We start from the raw sequence: 17657 nt of genomic DNA on the forward strand, positions 1-17657 counted from the left end.
GGTTGCTAGGCTATCTCCTGTACCACAGCCATAGAATTTACAGTGCAGAAGGAGGCCATTCAGCCTATCGAGTCTGCACCGGCCCTTGGAAAGAGCACCCCACCTCAAGCCCATGCTTCCACTATCCCCCTTATTCCCGTAACCCCACCTAACCTTTTTGCCTAAGGGCAATTTAGAGTGGCCAATCCACCTAACTTGCACATCTTTGGACTATGGGAGGAAACCGGAGCACCCGGAGGAAACCCAAGCAGACACAGGGAGAACGTGCAGACTCCACACAGACAGTGACCCAAGCCGGGAATCGAACCTGGGACCCTGGAGCTGTGAAGCTAACCACTATGCTACCGTGCTTCCCCTAGCGTTACACATGGGGAATCAAGACCAAGTATAGTCTTACATTGAAGCCCTTGGAGGGAAGGGGGTAATTGGGCAGGATGTGCATTTAGTCTTCATTTTTAGTTGTGCCTCTGTCTTTATTTTAATTCCTATAATTTATTCAAACAAAACTTGTGGCATTTGGGAAACCGAGAAATAAAGTTGATTGGAGCCTAAAATATAGGTTGGGAAGTGCAAACATGTGGCACGATCACTCCCACTAACTTCACTACCCGTGAGATTTCACGTGCTGTTTTAGTATGTTGAGTAGTCTTGTGAAAACATTAAACTATTTGGTTTTACCGTGACTGTCTTTCTCTTTTGATGTTTCTGATGAATGCTTTTAATACATTGACCATTTCTGTACATGTTACTTGAGGTGATTGTTGAGATTGGTACTGATTTTTATAAATTAATAATCTTGTTCAGAGTACTGTGGAACCTTTTGCTACCCCAACGTTGCACATTCTCCATATCTTCGGACGGTAGGGGATAAACTACTACCTGGCATTGATGTGTTGTGGACTGGTGAGCTTTATATTTTATTATCTTCTGTGGGTAACTTCTGCAAATATTGGAATATGTTCAGAGTTCTGATATAAATGAGTCAGCAATCCAAAGGAAAATTACTATCAGCACAAACCATTGTAATTGTTTTTTTAAAAAAAAACTTATTTGATTTATTGCAGTTAAGTGAATTAAAATTCACATGGTGGACCTTAGTTGGAGAACAGTGTTGTCTTGGCACTGTGAAATTATGGCCATGTCCATTCTTAATGACTGCTATCTGGATCTTTCCAATTGCAATAACACTACTAAGTCCAAAATCTTTTAAATTGGTGTGTATCTCATGCCCTGCCCTCAGTTAGGTGATGAGAGCTTGGAGCAGAGACAGTTAAGGGAAAAATCAAGTGGAAGCCATAAATGTTTGAGTATGACCGTGCAAGTAATGGAAGATTTGCATGTAGTGAATCAGCAAAAGTGAGCTTAAACCCTAATTTTGTAGTATGAAATACAGTATGTTTCCAGACAAAGGGCTGTTGAAGTAATGGACTACATGATTATAAATGGCATGGATTTACTGGTCAAAAGATCTGTTTAACCATCAAAGCTGTGGGGCGGCACAGTGGCGCAATGGTTAGCACTGCTGCCCCACAGCACCGAGGACCTGGGTTCGATCCTGGCCCCAGGTCACTATCCGTGTGGAGTTTGCACATTCTCCCCGTGTCTGTGTGGGTCTCACCTCCACAACCCAAAAAGATGCGCAGATAGGAGAATTGGGCATGTTAAATTGCCCCTTAATTGGAAAAAAAGAATTGGGTTCTCTAAATTTAAAAAAAAAAAAGAAGCTATGACCGAGTTTATCTGGAAATTTTAAAAGGAATGAAATATATGTTTGAAGATGAATTGGCCATGCTGAATTGCCCCTTAGTGTCTAAGATGTGTTGGTTAGGTGGGGTTACGCTGTTACAGGGATGGGGAGGGTGCTCTTTTGGAGGGTCGCTCCGAAACAATTGCTGGATGTTTTTTGTTAATGGGAGACCATGGCCTAAATGGTGATCTGAGCCATGTTTATTGAGAGGAAGTGATCATTTGTCTGTGGAGAAGTTGTTCATCCATTCCAAATAAATATTTTTCTGGTCGGCCACTGGATAATAAGGAGTGGGATCTCTGGCTTAGCCTGGAAGAATGAAGCTGATTTTATCTGTTCCACTACTGCTTCAGCTGAGATCAGCTAACTCTAGTCTGTTTTATTCCAAACCATGGTACTTATTGACCTTTAGGATATTGTCAAAATGGACTAGATCTAAATTTTCCTAATTTTAGAGCCTGTAAATTGTGTACATTTTACTGTTTGAGAGATGCTCAGGATTTCTTGATCTTTAGGTCCAAAAGTAGTTTCCAAAGATATTTCTGTGGAATCCATCGAAGAAGTCACCAAAATACTGAAGAGAGCTCCTCTCATTTGGGACAATCTGCATGCCAATGATTATGATCAGAAGCGCCTTTTCCTTGGACCATACAAAGGGCGGTCGACCGAACTCATTCCAAGGCTGAAAGGTGTACTGACGAACCCCAACTGCGAATTTGAAGGGAATTTTGTCGCCATTCACACCCTGGCTACGTGGTACAAATCTAACATGAATGGTGTGCGAAAGGATGTTGTGATGAGTGAGTACATTCTTCTTCGATGGGCCGAATGACCTCTCTGCACTGTAGGGCTTCTATGGATTCTGCTTTATGTTGTCTAAGGGAGGGTGCACGACTATGCGATCACGTTTGCAAAAAGAATTGTTAATGGGGTTTGCCCATCACTGGCAAGACCAACATTTATTGCCACCCCAATAAAGGTGTACATGATGTGCTCTTTCAGCCCATTACATTTTTTGTGGCGAAGGTGCTCTCATAGTGCTGTGAGGTAAGCATTAATGAGAGCAGAAAGCAGAAAGTGCTGGAAATATGCAGCCGGTCTGACAGTATCTGTGGAGAGCAAGAAACAGATTTCACATTTCGGATGAATGACTTTTCATCCGAAAAGTTGGAAGGGCATTTACCTGAAACATCAACTCTGCTTCTCTGCCGACGCTGTCAGACCTGAATATTTTCAATGTTTCCTGTTTAAATTTAAGATTTCCAACATCTGCTGTATTGCTATTGTGTGAATCAAGGCATGTGCAAAGTCCGCTTTCGCACAGTGAAGTAACTCTCATTCTGGACATAGTTATTCTCTCACTGAACAACAAAAAATGTGGTGATTTGAATTAAGTAGTTGCACATCAAATGCACCCCTTGTACATCACCGACTATCTGTTCTTTGTGTAATCTTAAGTAAGTGTCAGGTTTTCAACATGTGGGCATCACAGATAATACGTCTCACTGCAACACACATTTTCCGGAAGAGTGAAGGAATGGAAGCTTGGCCGGATTTGTGCAAATCTTTTGCCACTTCCCCAAGGCATAGACTTGAAAATGGGTGGAACGGTGTAGCAAATGAGATTCTTTAACTCTAGCCAGATCGGAAATTGAAGCTGGGATCTTGCTGCTCTGCATTGAGAATTCATGCTGATAATTGTGTTCTACCAATATAAAAAGTGACAATACTGTATAGAGTGCAATATAAAAGAGCTGTTTGACATGTAAACAGTGATTCCAGTAGTTCTGCCATTTCCTGGTAATGCACTCAATTTTATTTATCTCTATACTCGCTGTACTGATGTTTAGGGAGGAGGGTCTCATTTTTGTGTTCTCTCCTGTGTTTGGAGTTGGTACCTGTCACACCTGTTTGGCTCACATTTTGATTTTGTTTCTTTAATTTTATTTTTGGTTGTATAATACAGCATACTTTCTTTCCTCCAGCTGACACAGAAGAGAGCACTGTATCTATCCAGATCAAACTTGAAAATGAGGGCAGTGATGAGGAGATAGAAATGGATATCTTGTACAGCCCTCAAATGGCTTTGAAGATGGCGATAACAGAATGGTTGCAGGAATTTGGAGTGCCACATCAGTACACCTGTGAGTGTGTTGTGCTTGAGTGCATTTGTCCTTTTTTTTTCATGGCTGATCTAAGATTTACAGCTTTCTTTATCAAGAAGGATGAGGGGATTTGATGGTGAAGTAGTAATGTTACTGGACTAGTCCAGAGGCTTAGGCCGATGCTAGTGTAATTTGAATTCATTTAATAAAATCTGGAATATAAAGCTGGTCTCCATGAACATAAAAATATCCTCGATCATCGTCAGCCCATATTTCCTGAAATAATTTATAAATGTATGCTCCCAAATGTGTGACGCTACCTCCCTCTCCCTGAGGAGCACAATGCTGCCAGGCGAACCTCTTTCCCACCCTACCCTTGCTCTTAGTCTTCCTGTTTGCTGTTCAGCTTGACTGGGCTATGAGATCAAAGTGACACCTCACTACTCAGCACATTAGCATTACTGGACTGATTTTGTTTTTGGTTTCCAGTTGGAGTGTATTGTCATGAATGCAAGAAAGGACCTACATCTGAACTGAGCACAGTAAGGGAGAGTTAATAAGAGCAAGCATGAATGCTGACAGTGATGTTCTTTGAAATGGGAACAAAGTCAATGTTGCAACGATATTTGAGAGCTGAACATGCAGTGGGTTAGGATACATGCATTGAGAAATAGATTACTGTGTTTTTTTTGGTAAAATATTTTATTAAGGCATTTGTGATTTTATAACCGTAACAGTAAACCATATACAAACAACTATAAACATAGTGCAAAGACCCTCTACCTCCCTCAAGGTCTCACCTTCCTTGAACAGTAATCTAGACTAACCCCCCCACCCCCTACTGACAGTTAATTTTCTCTAAAGAAGTCAGCAAACAGCTGCCACCTCCGGACGGACCCTGGCATTGACCCTCTTAGGACAAACTTGATTTTCTCAAGACTGAGAAAGCCAACCATGTCATTGGCCCAGGTCTCTGATTTCGGGGGCTTCAAGTCCCTCCATGCTAACTGTATCCGTCTCCAGGCTACCAAGGAGGCAAAGGCCAAGACGTCGGTCTCTCTTACTCCCTGGACTTACGGGTCCTCCGACACTCTGAAAAATCACCAGATTCCTGTGTTAATTACAGTGCAGTTTGATGCCTAGTGATTCAAGGTACATGCTAGTGTAGGATGAAGACCAGCAAGTCTCGAGCTTAATATTTGCCCACCCAAAGATCATGTATCTTGACATGGGTCAGGATTTAGCCTTGGGATCTTCCAGTCCAGGTGCCGAACTGGGCTGCATCTTTATCCACTAAACCACTGGCTGAGCTGCTCAGTGAACCTTATTTTTGCCATTAATAATTGATGTAGGTTTTTAAAGCAGTTTTTTTTCTCCCCCAGGTCGAACAGTCCCTCACAGTGGTGCAAAGACAAATGCAATTGATGTAGGTGCACTCGACACACCCTGCCTGAACTCATCCACAACAGTGACTACAGTCTACCACCAGCCTATCATGAGTCAAGGAAGCCCGCTGAGTGGTGAGTCAGTCCCACTGGTTAAGGAAGAGGAGGAGAAGAAACAACAGTCTGATGAAGAACCAATGGAGATGGTGGTGGAAAAACCTGATGAGCAAGAATCCAAAAATGTTAATCAGATCCTTACAGACATTGTCAAGGCCAAAATGTCAGAGGATCTCAAACCCATGGAGATGGACAAAGACAGTATTGCTGAATCTAAGTCTCCTGAGATCTTCATGCAGGAAGACTCTGGCAGTGACATTGCACCCATGCAGACAGATGAGCAGATGAACAAGGAGCAGTATGTCCCAGGTCCCAATGAGAAGCCATTGTACACTGTTGACGCTGTGACTCTAGAAGACCTAAACCTTTTGGCTGAAATGTTCTATTTACCTTATGAGCATGGACCCAAAGCTGTTCAGATGCTGAGGGAATTTCAATGGCTTCGGGCTAACAGTAGTGTCGTTAGTGTGAATTGTAAAGGAAAAGATGCTGAAAAGGTGAGTATGCTGGTGTGCACTCATTGAGTATGGTTGTACAACCAGAAAGGGCTGGGTGGTGCAGATAAAAGCACTGGCTTTTCACCTCTGGAGCATGGATTTGAATTCAACAGAGATTCATGGTCAGAGAGGTGTCTCTTTTGATTTATTAATCTAGGCAATCCAAAGCCAGTTCCAAGCAGGCACAAATCCTCTTGGACAAATGTAACGGTTGTGGTAGTTACCAATCTTGGGAGCTACTAAGTAACTAGTTGAGAAGTTTAAAAAAGGGATGAAGTTGTATAAACATTATTTAGATTAGAGCAGAGGCAAATTGGGAGAGAAGCGAGGAAGCCATACACTCATGCCCAGCTTCTTGACCTGCTGTGATAGCCTGGTTTTGTTGGGTTATAAGATGTTATAGTTTTGTGGAGAATTGAATGAATGGGCAGCATTCTCCTCTTTACCTATAAAGCTATTATCGATTCTGAATGTCCTGTTATTTGATTTTTATCATTCTTCTATTGCTGCATGAGAAATGTTGGACAGGTTGGACCTATACCCATTGGAGTTTCGAAGAATGAGAGGCGATTTTATTGAAACATATAAGATCCTGAGGGGATTTGATTGGGTACCTCGGAGGATGTTTCCATTTGAGGAAGAGACTAGATCCAGGGGACATGGTTTACGAATAAAAGACCTACCGTTTAAGATTGAGATGAGGAGAATGTTTCCTCACAAAGGGTGATTAGTCTGTGGAGTTCTCTTTCCCAGAAATCAGTGGAGGCTGGGTCATTGAATTTATTCAGGGCAGAGCTAGACAGATTTTTGGTAGACAAGGGAGTCAATGATATTGGGGGGTAAATGGCAAAGTGAAGTTGAGACACAACCAGATCAGCCATGATCTTATTGAATGGCAGAACAGGCTCAAAAGTACTGAAAGACCTACTCCTTTTAAGTCCCATGTTGAAATGTCTGGAGTTTGAGGTGCAGTCTTTAGTTTCATCTGTTGACTGATAAGTGTATTTCCCTGGAGAGTATGCCTGGGTCGAATTTAAATTTCTGTTGTGGCTGTTGCCTACCATTGTTGATAGTGTTGTGTTGGTTTCCTTATAATTTAAAACCACAGTAGTTAGTGACAGTTGACCTTATTCTCGAGTGATTTGCCCATACGTTGCATAAAAATTTGGAAAGCTCTCCCTTCAGAGAGAGATCAATGTTTGTGGCAAGTGGAGAAATTACAGGGCAATAATTTCCTCTTTGGTATGTACAGGCCGTGTTATGTCTTTCCAGCCATATTATCTGGTCAGCTCAAGTTGGGTATAAAACCACTCAATCGATAGCTACAGGATTCTGATTTTTGATGTATTTAATTTGCATGTACCTGTATGTCAAGGGTGTCAATGCCATGCCACACTGTTCTTTTACTTTAAAAAAAAAAAAAATTTTGAGTACCCAATTATTTTGTTTCCCAATTAAGGGCCAATTTAGCGTGGCCAATCCACCTACCCTGCACATCTTTGGGTTGTGGGAGTGAAACCCATGCAGACACGGGCCGAATGTGCAAACGCCACACGGACAATGACCCAGAGCCGGGATACGAACCCAGGCCCCCAGCGCTGTAGGCAGCAATGCTAACCACTGTGCCACATGCTGCCCGACATTGTTACTTTACTGATGTTGAGTGTTTCCACATGCACCCTGATTTGTTGCTGGGAGTATTGTAGATTTGCCAAAAAAAAATCTTCCTATTGGTACATCTGTATGGCCAAGCATTTGCCCCTAACAATGGGAATATTTGGTTGCCTACATAAACTTGGTATGCACTCAAGTTCAGCTTCTGCAGACACGGCTTCCACCACCGAACATGCTTTTACTACTTCCAAAGATTTTCTTCAGGCTCGATGTTACTCTTCTTGTCAACAAACCTGGATGCAGCTTAGAATCGAGCCTTGGATATGGCAGCATAGGATAAGGACTAGGCTGTTGCATGTTTCTCAAAGCAGTGAATTCTGCCCATTAACACGCCACAAAAGTATAAAATATCTTTTCAAAGGCTGTTTCTCCAGTGGAGGGTTTATGACATGGGGGAAAGTGTTGACTTTTCGAATTGCAGTTGCCTGTGTAAAATTTTGTTTTACTGACTTTAGCATCCAACTTATATTTAGATACGACAAATTTATCTAATGTTTGTCTTTCAGATTGAAAAATGGCATTTCAGAGCTACTAAGTTTGAAGAGATGTGCTGTGGCGTAATGCAGATGTTTACCCGTCTTGCCAGCTGTGAAAATCGATCCATTTTATATGATCTGTACCCATATGTTTGGGATATAAAGGGTGTGGTATCTATGGTGAAATCCTTTGTCCAGTGGTTAGGTAGGTATCAGTGCTGACGGGCCTTGTTCCCTCATGGTCTTGGTTTAACAATCTTCAATTCTGTCAGCCCTTGAAAAATGTATCTCTTAAAGCAAGTACCCAGAATCCATATGAATGTGGGATAACAATACCAAAATGGCGTTAAAATGCTCCACACTTTTAATTCTGCCACACCCCATATACAATTTTATCTAATGATCCCACAATTCTTATTTTGTTTTTTGTCCTTCATTTATGTGTTCAGTGCAGGATATTGGCAAGCTGATGTTCTGTTTCTACACTTTCATTTGAAACCATTGCCAGGACTAATTCAGCCAAATTGAGTAGTTGTTTCCAAGGCACTGATATAATTCTTCTGGCCATTTGTGTTTTTCAGAGGCTGATGTAATTGTTCCCAGTAACGATTTTAAGCACACCAGTTGATTTATATAAAAAATACGCCCCATTGCATTTTATTTTTGTGTTGTCTCTTTTTCTGGGACTGACTGTGGACTGCATCACATCACTAGAACTTGCTAAATGTTGCAAAAGCGGTATTTATTCCTGAAAAAAAAAACACAACTGCAATGTGCCATGATCATACGGAGCTATTGAGAGCTGCTTGCTGTGATTTGTAACAACATTACTGTTTTCAACAGAACAGTGGCAGGCCAGCAGTTGCAGCAATCCGAAGGCTTGGAACGCAGCCTCCAGGCCAGCGCGCAAGCGAACTTTATAAAAAGCGCAAGGCCATTCTGGTGTCTGCTGGTTCAGCCAGAGCTTCACATGTGTGACCAGTTCCAAAAAGCAAGATGGGGAGCTTTTGCAAAACTAAAACTGGGAGACTATAATTTGTCTTTCCAAAATCAATTGGAAAAAATTGTGGAATAAAACTGCAGCAGTGGTGACTTTTGCCACATGTATATTGATTGGGATGGGGAAGCGCAGGCTGAGTAAGGCACCAGCATGGTCTGGGTTACAGCAAGTAACCATATTTTATTCACAGGTTTCTACGCAGATGGCAGGGAATATGGCGTGGATGCAGACTTTTAAAACTGATACAGCAGGCAGCTCAACTAGCACTGTGATCACGGCTTGGGTTCAGATCATGAGTCAGCTTTGGAATGCTCAGGCTTAGGGATTATTTTTGTTTTAACGGATGGGCCTCCAATCTAATAGTAAAAGCATTGAATACACACTTTGAAAAGGGCGGTTACCACTGAGTCGAATGGAAGGGGCGAGAAGAAGGGCTCCTGTCCACTAAAACAGTTCTTTAGGATTTGATATACAAGATTAGCAATCCGATTAGCAGTGAGATCCAGACACTCCAGAATTTATTTGATACATTAGTCTCATGCAGAGTTTGTAATGTTAAAGATTCGTCCTGTGGAAAGCACTTTTAAAACAAAGTTCATTATGGAATGTGGGCGTTGCTGGCTTCCCAACATTTATTGACCTGAGTTAAACGTTTCAGCAAACAATTGCTTCCAGAAAGTCTGTTCACTTCAGCATGAGCACTGATCTGTAGTTTCTGTAATGGACAAATGTGCATGCAGCAGTTCATTGCTAGGTAGCAAACACAAGATTTCATTTAATCCACTATTGGACATGCATAGTTTTGGCAGGAGCAGTAGTAATCAGGTTACATAAGGGGATATTAGCTATTGAAGCATTTGGCTAATGCCATTGTTGGAGAGACAGTCCTAGTGGGTATGGTGATGCAGTTCACGTTGTGCCATAACCTAAGTGTGATGCTGTGATGTAACGGGTTACTAATGGCCTCTTCTATTGTCTTGTCTTCTTCCCTCATTGTGTACAGATGGAAGAATCCTCAGCACAAGTTACTACAGCTGTGGGATCGACAACGCCAGATGTACGAAGCGTGGCGCGATTATTCATTAAGATTAGAGTGATAGGCAGTGAGGCTTCTTAAAAGGAAATGTACTGAAGAACAGTTTTGAAGTCACATTTGCGCAGCTGCTAATATAAGAAATGCTTTAACAATTTCTTTATTTGTAGAGCGCTCACGTTAACCTAGATAGTCTTTGAAATCAAGGCTAGCTGTGCTACTGTCCAAATGTACCCGTTACAAGCTTACTGAAATTTAATCACTATCTAATTTTGTGGTCTGTTCATAATGCATGAGAAACAATTTCTGAAGCTGCTGATATTTTTAGAAATGGGCTGTGTCTCATAAGCTGACTTATTCTATATATGGACAGAAACCAGTAGCAGCTTAAAACTAGAGTTTTACAAGCTTTCCATTGCCCCCAAAATTTGGAAGTTTCAGTAAGGTATTTGCCTACCATTCTTCACATAATTTTTGTAAGTTTACATCACCCATCTCAACACAGCCTGTAACTTGGGTACTGCTCAGGACTGTATCTCACTAGTGAATTGAGAGGGAACGCTTCCTTGTTCTTCGCCAGCTTTCAGACTCGTTTTGCATTGATGCACTAGTTTAAAACGAGCGAGGCCCAGAAATTGAAGCTTTTCCTCTTGCATTGCTGCGCTGATCCTGTCAGATGACTGAAATGGTATGGGACTTTACAGTAGTGATCACCTCTGTCACGTTTTGGGACATTGAAGGAATGAGATGGTGAAAGTAAAATTAGTTGAGCTGTTCAGTCCGGCGATAAAAGCTGGATGAGTTTGGAGTTAGATTGTTATATTTTACTGTGACAAGTTGGGAGTTCCTGAAAACCATGAGGATATGGTGTTTTCATATGTGTGAGCTCAAGAGTCTACTGTAGGAATTGGACCTCTGAGGTTTGTTAATTTTTAAAAAAAAGTATTTTTAATTGAAGATTTTTGCTTTAACAAATAATGCCACAAAACCACAGGAGTGGTAAAGTCTGCATAAAAGGAAGACTCCACTATATCAATACAGCGGAGAACATCAATATAATTGTTTCCGTACAATCATTATTTAATTTGGTGCCTCACCAAAGATCAACGGAGAGAACAATACAGCCATGAAAGTATGGTAAAATGGTGCACACTTTCCCACATGGCGATTGCTCGCAACAACCAAGAGAGTTCAGGATACATTTTCCGTGTGATGTTCGGGGGTGTACCTTAAATCTAGCAACACCAGAGGCACCAATGGCATACTGTAACCCCCCTCTCTTTGGATGTCCTGTACAGCTACAGGAGCCAATCACGGATACTTAGACCCCACCATAACAAAAATAGAAAAATACCCACAAAATACGCGAGAGCCCAGTTCTGGAAGGATGATTTACATATTCCGCACAAGGCCACATAATCCCACCTCAAGCACAGTACAGAATGAGCATCATTCCACATATTTGTACAGAGAGGATCAGCAGCTATAAATTTGGATTATGGTCAGTGTAGTCAGCGATTCCCAACACATTGAACATGACAGATAAAAAAGGGAGATCTATCAGGAGCAAATGTTCTCAGGATAAAAGAGGACTAAGATACAACTATAAGTCCGGATTCTTCCGGTGCACGCCAACCCCAAGGATGAAGAAGAGAAAAAGCTGCTTGTTCATATAAGCGAATGTCCCAAACATTAAAGGGGCAACAGGATCTCAACCACAATACAGGACCCGGCTCAACCCCACACCCTTGCACACTTGGGAATCAATAAACTAAGCTATTCAAGCACATCAACACAAAACTCAGGATGTCCCTAAGAAGTGCCTCTGAGAAGCGATGTCTCAAGGCGAAACCGGATATTAATCACAGCACCAGACATGGCCTAGTTAAACACATTCGTGAGACAAATGATTCAATACCGCCAGGACTCCCCACCCAGCCCTGCACCTCACTAACCACACCCAGGGAACCGCAACATCTCAGTGATCAAACAGACTCACCCAGATGAAGAGAAGCCCCCCCACACACACACACACACACAAACCCAAAGGAAAGAAATCCTGAGTAAATCCAAGAACATTAAATACCAACTAGTTCGGAATGCCCTTGCAAGATAGGGAGGTAGTGGTATTGTCGCTGGACTAGTAATCCAGAGCAGTCATGCTCTGGGGTCCTGGATTTAAATCCCACCATGGCAGAAAAATTTGAATTCAATAAAAAAAAATCTGGAATTAAAAGTAAAGATGACCATGAAACCATTTTCAATTGTCGTAACAACCCATCTGGTTGTCCTTGCCTGGTCTGGACTACATGTGATTCTAGTCCCACAGCAATGTTGTTGACTCTTAAATTCCTCCGGGGTGGACAACAAATGCTGGCCCAGCCAGCGATGCCCACATCCCTATGAACAAAAAAGATTCGGGGACAGGGCAGCGCTGCTTCAACAGGCACAATTGCACTGCCTCCCCACAGAAGACCCAACCGCACCGAGGAGGACATTCAAGAAGCCAATATATAAGACCAGCTGGAGGAAGGCGCCTAACTCACCAATCAAGCCTACCTCCAAACCGAAGAAGGGCTCCGACAATGCAACCAGACTCTCTTCAACAAATCAAGCAGGGATTAAACAGACCACACCCAGTCATGCGCCACCACTCATTTTCCTCTACCCCAATTGCCCTAAAGCACCAACCACTCAGAATCAGAAGGAATCCAATCATCTCCGAATACATGATCTGCATAGACCTTCAAAGGAGACAAGTACGCATTCTCAAGTACAAAATTCAAAGCAACAAGAATAAAAAATGCAAAATGAGAACTTGAAACAATAAGCTCTAACTAGGGGCAGTCCTCAGTCCGAGTGAACACTAATTTAACCCCACCATACACTCATCTCTATAAACAAGATAAGGTGTGTCTAAAATGCACTTCCTTCTCGTGAATGCAAGGATTATACCACATTTATTTTAAAAAAAGATAAGCCTGTGCACAAACCACATTTCACTTGACTGATTCAATATGGTTTTTGCTCAAACTGGACAGCAAACGACCCTCACCCTCATGCTCAAATGTCAGAAATAAAGGCAGCAACATGAAATCAACAGCATAATCACTAGTGAATAAGGTCCAGGATTATTGATGAACTTAAGGATAACTTGGGAAGACCATGACAGGATATCTCAAGTTCCAGCAAACAAAGAATCTTCACCGCCACCACGTTGTTGCCTGGGCCCCGGGGATGATGGTAACTCAACATGGTCTGCCACCTCCAACCCCTCACAATCAGCATCGCGGAGAGGACAGCATAAGATCAATGATCGGGGCCTCCACCCGACCCCAGGCCTCAAAGACAGGATGCGATGTGCTCCATCGAACCTTCTCACAAAAATACTTTGCAGTTCATCAAAGTGAGCACCAAAAGCTTGCACCACCAAGCCATCACCCAGAACATTCTTCACAATGGTGGTCATCATCCCAATGCATTCAGCAATGCTGAGGCGTAGGTGCACCCACCATCAGAACTGCTACTGCAGGCTGGGCCCTACCCCAGCCATCTACAACCGCCTCAATCAAACGAGTATTCTCTGTGATTCAACTCGGTTCTTCACCACCAAACTCCAACCAGGGACATAGCGCAAGACATATGTTTAAAAATAAAGATAATCATGGAATGTGCACTCGGATAAAACAAAGGATTAAAAGAAAAGTGGAGCAAGAACTCACAAAAATGCAGCCGCTCCCATGCTCACGTCAAGTGATTCCCGAGGTTTGTTAATTTTGAAATGGTTGATGCCTTTGTTTCTTGTGTCGTGGGCAAGGCTGATGGAAAAACACAAGCAAGTGTTAGAGAGTTTGGATTCTTTGTGCATACTGTTCACCTCTTAAACTGCTGAACTGTGACTTTTTGAGGAAAGTCTTTGTGACTGGTTGAGAATTTCCTGACAGTCCAACTTGACTCCCTGACTAAACCATTAAAATGAATGGAACAATTTCGGAGTTGTCTGCTCAAATCTAGTTCTTTTCTTGCTCTCTCCCAGTCCCCTCCTTGTTTCTCAACACTTGTTTTGAGTCTCTGCAAGTCTGTTAATCAACCTAATTATAAGAACATAACTGGGAGCAGTAGTAGGTCATACAGCCTGCCCGAATAAGTTTGTGACTGATCTTTTTACTTTACCTCAATTTCCTGTCCTATTCCCATACACGTAGAACAAAGAAAAGTACAGCACAGGAACAGGCCCTTCGGCCATCCAAGCCTGCGCCGACCATGCTGCCCGACTAAACTACAATCTTCTACACTTCCTGGGTCCGTATCCCTCTATTCCCATCCTATTCATGTATTTGTCAAGGTGCCCCATAAATGTCACTATCGTCCCTGCTTCCACCATCCTCCAGCAGCGAGTTCCAGGTACCCACTACCCTCTGTGTAAAAAAAACTTGCCTCGTCCATCTCCTCTAAACCTTGCCCTTGCACCTTAAACCTATGCCCCCTAGTAATTGACCCCTCTACCCTGGGGAAAAGCCTCTGACTATCCACTCTGTCTATGCCCCTCATAATTTTGTAGACCTCTATCAGGTCGCCCCTCAACCTCTGTCATTCCAGTGAGAACAAACCCGAGTTTATTCAACCACTCCTCATTGGGCAGCACGGTAGCATTGTGGATAGCACAATTGCTTCACAGCTCCAGGGTCCCATGTCCGATTCCGGCTTTGGTCACTGTCTGTGCGGAGTCTGCACGTTCTCCCCGTGTCTGCGTGGGTTTCCTCCGGGTGCTCCGGTTTCCTCCCACAGTCCAAAGATGTGCAGGGTAGGTGGATTGGCCATGATAAATTGCCCTTAGTGTCCAAAATTGCCCGAGGTGTTGAGTTTGGGTGGGGTGCTCTATCCAAGAGCCGGTGCAGACTCGGGGGGCCGAATGGCCTCCTTCTGCACTGTAAATTCAATGATAATCTATGATTAATCTAGGACAAAGATTCGGCACAACATCGTGGGCCGAAGGGCCTGTTCTGTGCTGTATTTTTCTATGTTCTATAGCTAATGCCCTCCATACCAGGCAACATTCTGGTAAATCTCTTCTGCACCCTCTAAAGCCTCCGCATCCTTCTGGTAGTGTGGCGACCAGAATTGAACACTATACTCCCAAGTGTGGCCTAACTAAGGTTCTATACAGCTGCAACATGACTTGCCAATTCTTATACTCAATGCCCCAGCCAATGAAGGCAAGCATGCCGTATGCCTTCTTGACTACCTTCTCCACCTGTGTTGCCCCTTTCAGTGACCTGTGGACCTGTACACCTAGATCTCTCTGTCTTTCAATACTCTTGAGGGTTCTACCATTCACTGTATATTCCCTACCTGCATTAGACCTTCCAAAATGCATTACCTCACATTTGTCCGGATTAAACTCCATCTGCCATCTCTCCGCCCAAGTCTCCAAACAATCTAAATCCTGCTGTATATAGTTTGGTTCCCTTAATAGAGTCATAGAGGTTTACAGCATGAAAGCAGGCCCTTTGGCCCAACTTGTCCATGCTGCCCAGTGTTTATCACTAAGCTAGTCCCAATTGATAGTCATAGAGGTTTACAGCATGAAATGTCCAGAGAATATTTGAATCAGCGCCACTGAAAATTTGGCGAGACACCGGAGTTAGTTTGGATCCTTTATGAAAGAAAACAATTTGTTTAGTCTTTGTGTTCTGTTTGGAACTTCTGTGGTTTAGGCATGACTAAAATGGTAGATAGACATGGAGCATGACGTCTTTTGCCAAGATCCCTGTCCGAGGATAATGTTACAGAGGAGTAGTACGTAAATACGGAGGGGTAGGAATGCACAATTGAAGATTTGTACTAACAAAAAAACTCCCTTGTGAAATGCCCCTTGCTTCAGTCATAACTTTCGATATATCGGCAAGCGTGAATGGAATTTTTTTCTTCGTCTTTTCTCCCCATTTGCTATCAAATGCCCAGGTGTTTGCTTCAGAGGTTGAACACGTATGTTTGGCCAACCTTTGTAGAAGTTTCAAGGTTCACCTTTTCAATACACCTGCCCAGGTTGACCGTATGCCTGTTCGTAAAGTGACTTGGGAAATGTACAGGCTTGTATAAGTTGAGATTCTTCCCATTCCTAGATGTCTTGATGGTTTGACTGATGACTTCAAAGTGCTGAAATATCTGTATCCATTTGAAGGAAGGTTTTTAGTTATGACGCCCTTCAAAGATCTGAACACAAACATTCAGGCTTCATTGCAGTACTAAGAAAGTGCTGGACTGTTTGTGCCATCTTTTGATTGGAATGTTAAATTGAGGATAGGTCAGAATCCTCAAACTATTTATTCTGTGACACCATTTTGAACAAGAGTAGGGAACTACTTCCTGGTATCCTGGCTAATGTTCATTCCTAGATCAACTTTGCTCAAAATAATTTTGTTTATTAGCACATTGCTATTTGTGGGAATTTGCTGTGTGCAAATTGGGTGTCATATTTCTCACATTAAACAAGCACTTTATTAGCTGTAAACTACTTTTGGACATCCTAAGGTTGTGAAAGCTGCCATATCAAATGCAAGTTGTTTTACAATCGGAGGCTGTGATAACCGACGATTCAACTGCTGCATAACATGGAACAGTTTAATTTCCATGAGAAATCACAGAAGGTTAATTTGAAGCCAATCTACTCAACCGTAGATCATTATACTGTGAACAATTCTGAGATGTTCTGCTTTCAATGGGCATCAGTCCATTGAAGAGTACTTGTGTTTGATGCTGTGGTGCTCAGAAATGGCATTTCTCGTTATGGGACAAATACTGAGCAGGAACACAATTCGAACATCAACATTTGCATATAAATATAAAAGCGAATTACTGCGGATGCTGGAATCTGAAAAAAACAGAAAATACTGGACAATCTCGGCAGATCTGACAGCGTGTGCAGAGAGAAAAGGAGCTAACGTTTCGAGTCTGGATGACTCCCAAGCACGTAAATATTTGGGATCGGTTTAGCAGATTTGGCTGGATAGCTGGTTTGTGATGTAGAGCAAGGCCAAGGCTGAGGTTATTCATGAAGGTGCCGCCTTCTCAACCTTGCTACTCGCCTGAGGTGTGATCCTCGAGTTAAATCACCACCAGTCAGCTCTCCCCCTCAAAGGGGAAAGCAGCCTATCGTCATCCGGGACTAGTGACTTTACTTTTATTAATATTTGACTTGGATTATGAGAACAGATTGAGCAACGCACAAAGTAACTAGTTTCAAGCAATGTGGAAAAATTAGAACGACCTATCACATTTTCCTTCGAGTTACTAATATGACTGCCTCAAAAATACCCTGAACACCCAGCTGGAACAGAAAGTGAAGATCATTGGGAGTGTAGGCCAAGGTGATAAAATCGTCCAATGGAACAATGTTTCTCTGAAACCACGGAGTGAAGGCTGGCTACGTGAAAATCAAGATCTTAGGTTTTACCTTTTTGAGATTGGAAGAATTTCTGTGGAACTTCTTGAAAGATAGAAAAGATAGCTTAAAGTATGTTGCCAATTGTACGATTTTGTGGAAGAAACCAGCTGGTCAAGAGAAGCGCTATATAAAAGCAAGACTTTTCTTGTAGTGTTCTGGTTGCCCAGAACAGGAAT

General features: G+C 42.5%; 1 protein-coding gene across 3 annotated transcripts in view; it reads left to right on the top strand.

Annotated features, from left to right (window-relative positions):
- Positions 1–17657, top strand: part of oga (O-GlcNAcase) — a 74151-nt gene that overhangs the window by 33504 nt on the left and 22990 nt on the right. For 2 of the 3 annotated variants that reach the window (XM_072479711.1, XM_072479713.1), the window contains exons 6-11: positions 805–903; positions 2263–2547; positions 3733–3891; positions 5235–5851; positions 8032–8206; positions 10005–10058. In XM_072479711.1, coding sequence (XP_072335812.1) covers positions 805–903; positions 2263–2547; positions 3733–3891; positions 5235–5851; positions 8032–8206; positions 10005–10058 — 1389 coding nt within the window. The remainder of the gene's footprint in view (positions 1–804; positions 904–2262; positions 2548–3732; positions 3892–5234; positions 5852–8031; positions 8207–10004; positions 10059–17657) is intronic. The other variant, XM_072479712.1, reaches the window with a different exon arrangement.

Source organism: Scyliorhinus torazame, chromosome 16 (genome assembly GCF_047496885.1).
Source record: "Scyliorhinus torazame isolate Kashiwa2021f chromosome 16, sScyTor2.1, whole genome shotgun sequence".
Taxonomy (NCBI): Eukaryota; Metazoa; Chordata; class Chondrichthyes; order Carcharhiniformes; family Scyliorhinidae; genus Scyliorhinus; species Scyliorhinus torazame.